At 45.0% G+C, this 3,330-nt stretch overlaps 1 protein-coding gene across 1 annotated transcript; it reads left to right on the forward strand.

The window, feature by feature from the left end:
• Positions 1 to 944: 944 nt before the first annotated feature.
• Positions 945 to 1,376, forward strand: H310_15073 (hypothetical protein; the record flags this gene model as incomplete). Its single annotated transcript, XM_008883051.1, has 1 exon — positions 945 to 1,376. The coding sequence occupies one exon, from the start codon at positions 945 to 947 to the stop codon at positions 1,374 to 1,376; it is 432 nt and encodes a 143-aa protein (XP_008881273.1).
• Positions 1,377 to 3,330: the final 1,954 nt, after the last annotated feature.

A 3,330-nucleotide genomic window follows, 5' to 3' on the forward strand; every position in this document is an offset into this window, starting at 1 on the left:
GGAAAGCAATTACGCGGGAGCCAAAAAAAATTGAGAACGCTGGAAGACTCTTGAATTACGTATGGAAGGGGAAACTTGATAAATTGTATTTGCATCAGCCTGTGTAAGTTCAACGAATTTTGGTTGTCCCTGCGATTTTTGACGTGTTCCGATCAGTTGGCGTGATGCTTCCAAGTTCATGTGGAATTTGTATTTTTGGACAAAATATACGGTTTCAGCACCCTGAAATATAATACAGCGCATACTCCAATCAGCTTTCGTGAAATCAATTTTGGAGCTTATTAAGCTCCAATGATTTCTATTTCAAGTGGATATTATTTGAACGTATCTGGAATAAAATCAAATAAATGCAATAGGATTGGAAAAATCCTAATATCGCAGTGAATGACGAAGAGTATGACCAACTTCTCAAGACTGAGTCAATGAAAAATAAACACTATATAAAACAATATGACAAAGATATTCCGCATTTACAAGCTCCCCGACAGTACTCTACACAACTTGAGCTATGCTACGCCTCTACACATTAAAAGATAGCGCGGAGTCGTAACTCACAATCAATCAAAAACTCTTGAACAAACTCATGGACTCCATTGCAATCGTGAGCGCCTCCAACAACAAGTCGATGACGACGCCCACGCCTCAACGAGTTGAGTACGGTATGCCAAGCCCACTCGCAACAAGTGGAGGAAGCCGATGATACGCCCACTCCAGTAATCGACAGTTTCTTCAGTCAAGGAGGCAACGCAGCCCTCACGACCATGTCGAACTTTACTCTGGCCGAGATCGAAACAATTTGGGCCTTAGTCGAACCCGCCATGGTGACAAGCTGGATGATGGGACGTGGCCGCAAGTCAAAAACCTCACCAAAGGATGCATTTTTCATGCACCTGTCTGTGCTTAAGCACTGCAACGCTTGAGACAAACACGCCCTCGACTTCAACATGAAGGCTCCAACATTCGAAAAGATGATCCAGCGTGTCATTGACATCGTCGAACCAATTCTCTATGAGCACTATGTTATGCCTGTCAACATGACCTGTCATGTCCAACAAGGAAAGGCTTTTGCCAACTTTCCGTCAGCACTGTATTGTACGATTGTCAAGTTTCAGCCCTCGTATCGACCTACTGGACGTTTCGACGAAGCCAAGCACTACTTCTCGGGAAATCACAAGCTCTACGGTCTGAAGCTAGAGTACTCCGTTGCTTACCCCGGGGTTGCAGTCGATATGTCAAACCACACACCAGGCTCAGTTTCTGATTTGACCATTTTCAAGCAACGTCGGCATATCCACCAAGAAATGCTTCGAAAGTTTGCGCCCGAATTGGGCACGGTGGACCACGACGATGGTTCCGACGAGTACCCAGACTCTTGAGTGTCCTTGTGGACATGGGCTATCAATCAAGGGTTAAGAAGTGAGGTTCGAGCAATTCACCCGACTCGAAGACCCCAAGGTGGACTCCTCTCAGCCTGAGTGCTGGAACGAAATGGGCGTGTGTCTTCCGACCGGGTTCTCGTCGAGAATTATTTTGGTCGGATCTGCAGCCTTTGGAAAATTATGCGCGAGACGTACAAGTGGAACGAAAACCGTTTTGACGTTGTCTCAAGATTATTCTGTGCTCTCACCAACGCCCATGTGTCGTGGATGCCGCTACGAGTTACTGACGGAATTTACTATCATGGTGTTTTGTCTCGCTACAGCAGCATGTCAATAAGGCGCAGTCGAGCGCAGGCTCAGTATCGTGCCCGTCGTGCAAGGCGACTGGAGCTCACGTCGCCCCAAGTTGATCGACGACGGTCGATTTTCTAACTGGAGTTTTTTTTATTTGACGTTTTTGATAACGAAGAATTCAAAAAATTAATACTTAGAGGGGTTTGAACCCGGGTCATATACTTAAAAGTAAAACCACTTAGTGTCTTTTGCTACAGAATTCAGACAAATGGCAGTAAAAAAATGGAATTTCGAGGTGGTGTCATCGCCAGGGAGAATTATCGCCCATATAGCGTGTCTTAAACGTGACTACATCAACTGATGCAAATACCTATCCCAAAAGGTACATCGTTTGGTGGGCCTATGATACTTCAAATGTTCTGTACTCCGGTGATGTCCATGTAGAAGGTTACAAAACAAACCTACCGTATCGATGAAATAGCATATGCCTTTTTGTGAAGGACCAAATGATCAGATTGACAATCGACAACGATATCATTCAATCGTAGAAATATATATATATATATATATATTGAATGAACAAATACATTAATTTTGTCAATCCTTCGATCAATGATCACTTTCCACGTTCTGACATGAAACTAAGTCATTGAACAAGAGGTCTATTGGACGTTTTATCTCGTCAATATTAAGCAATACATAATATACAGACACGACATTCAAAACAACAAATTTCGGCCATTTGGTTGGCCATCCGAGAATTGCTCACGATGTGGTTGGTAATGGAGTACTCTCGCCGAACGATTGGTCGATGTAAGTGTCCAGGCGACAACATTGAACAAACATTTAACATGTACAGCATTCACAAAAATCGAAATAATTTTGAAACGATCAAATCGGTGTCACGAAACTACCATTTCCGCTCGAGCAGGCGAAGCATGGACGAGTTGCCGACGAAGGAGACGATTCAAGCCACCTTTCATGGAGCATCAACTAAGCGCACGTATTCTACATATCAACGGCAATTCGAAACATTCTTTCGCTCTACATACTCCAATCTGCTTCATGAAGTTCGCAAGCGTAAACGAGACAACACACTATAACGAATTGATTTTATGAATTGTTACCTCGACTTTGCCGAAAATGTGAATCGTTGTGTGCTTGTAAGAACTTGTGTGCGCAGGACCTCGTCATGGCTGTTGCTTGTCCTTGGACATTGGTTGTGGCCATGGGTGGCTTGGTGCAACAATTTGATGAACTACACGAGAACATTGAGTTACCAATTGTCATGTAAGTACGAGTACATCGTCTCGAGCATGGGCACTTTGATGCCGGCCATGCGGCCTGAGGGAATTGTTGCCTTCGTTCGGAGTTTTTACAATTCGAATGAATAGCGCACGAATGATACATGACGTATATGGTGGTGCGGAGCACGCCTTTGCGATTGCTGGTGTCGTGCGCTCGATGGTGTCGCGGAGTCATCATACCTTGCCACCTACACACTCGATCACGCCCTCGTCAGTCGGATTGATCAAATACGGGGAATGGCTATGAGAGTCCTGGGCGCCTTTGGGCGCTTGAAGTGTCGACGACCGCGGTCTCGGGTGCCTTCGGGTGGCGCACTGTCTTGTGGGTTGCGATGGAAAGTGTGATCTGC

The sequence above is a fragment of the Aphanomyces invadans genome (assembly GCF_000520115.1).
Source record: "Aphanomyces invadans strain NJM9701 unplaced genomic scaffold supercont1.158, whole genome shotgun sequence".
Classification (NCBI taxonomy): domain Eukaryota; phylum Oomycota; class Saprolegniomycetes; order Saprolegniales; family Verrucalvaceae; genus Aphanomyces; species Aphanomyces invadans.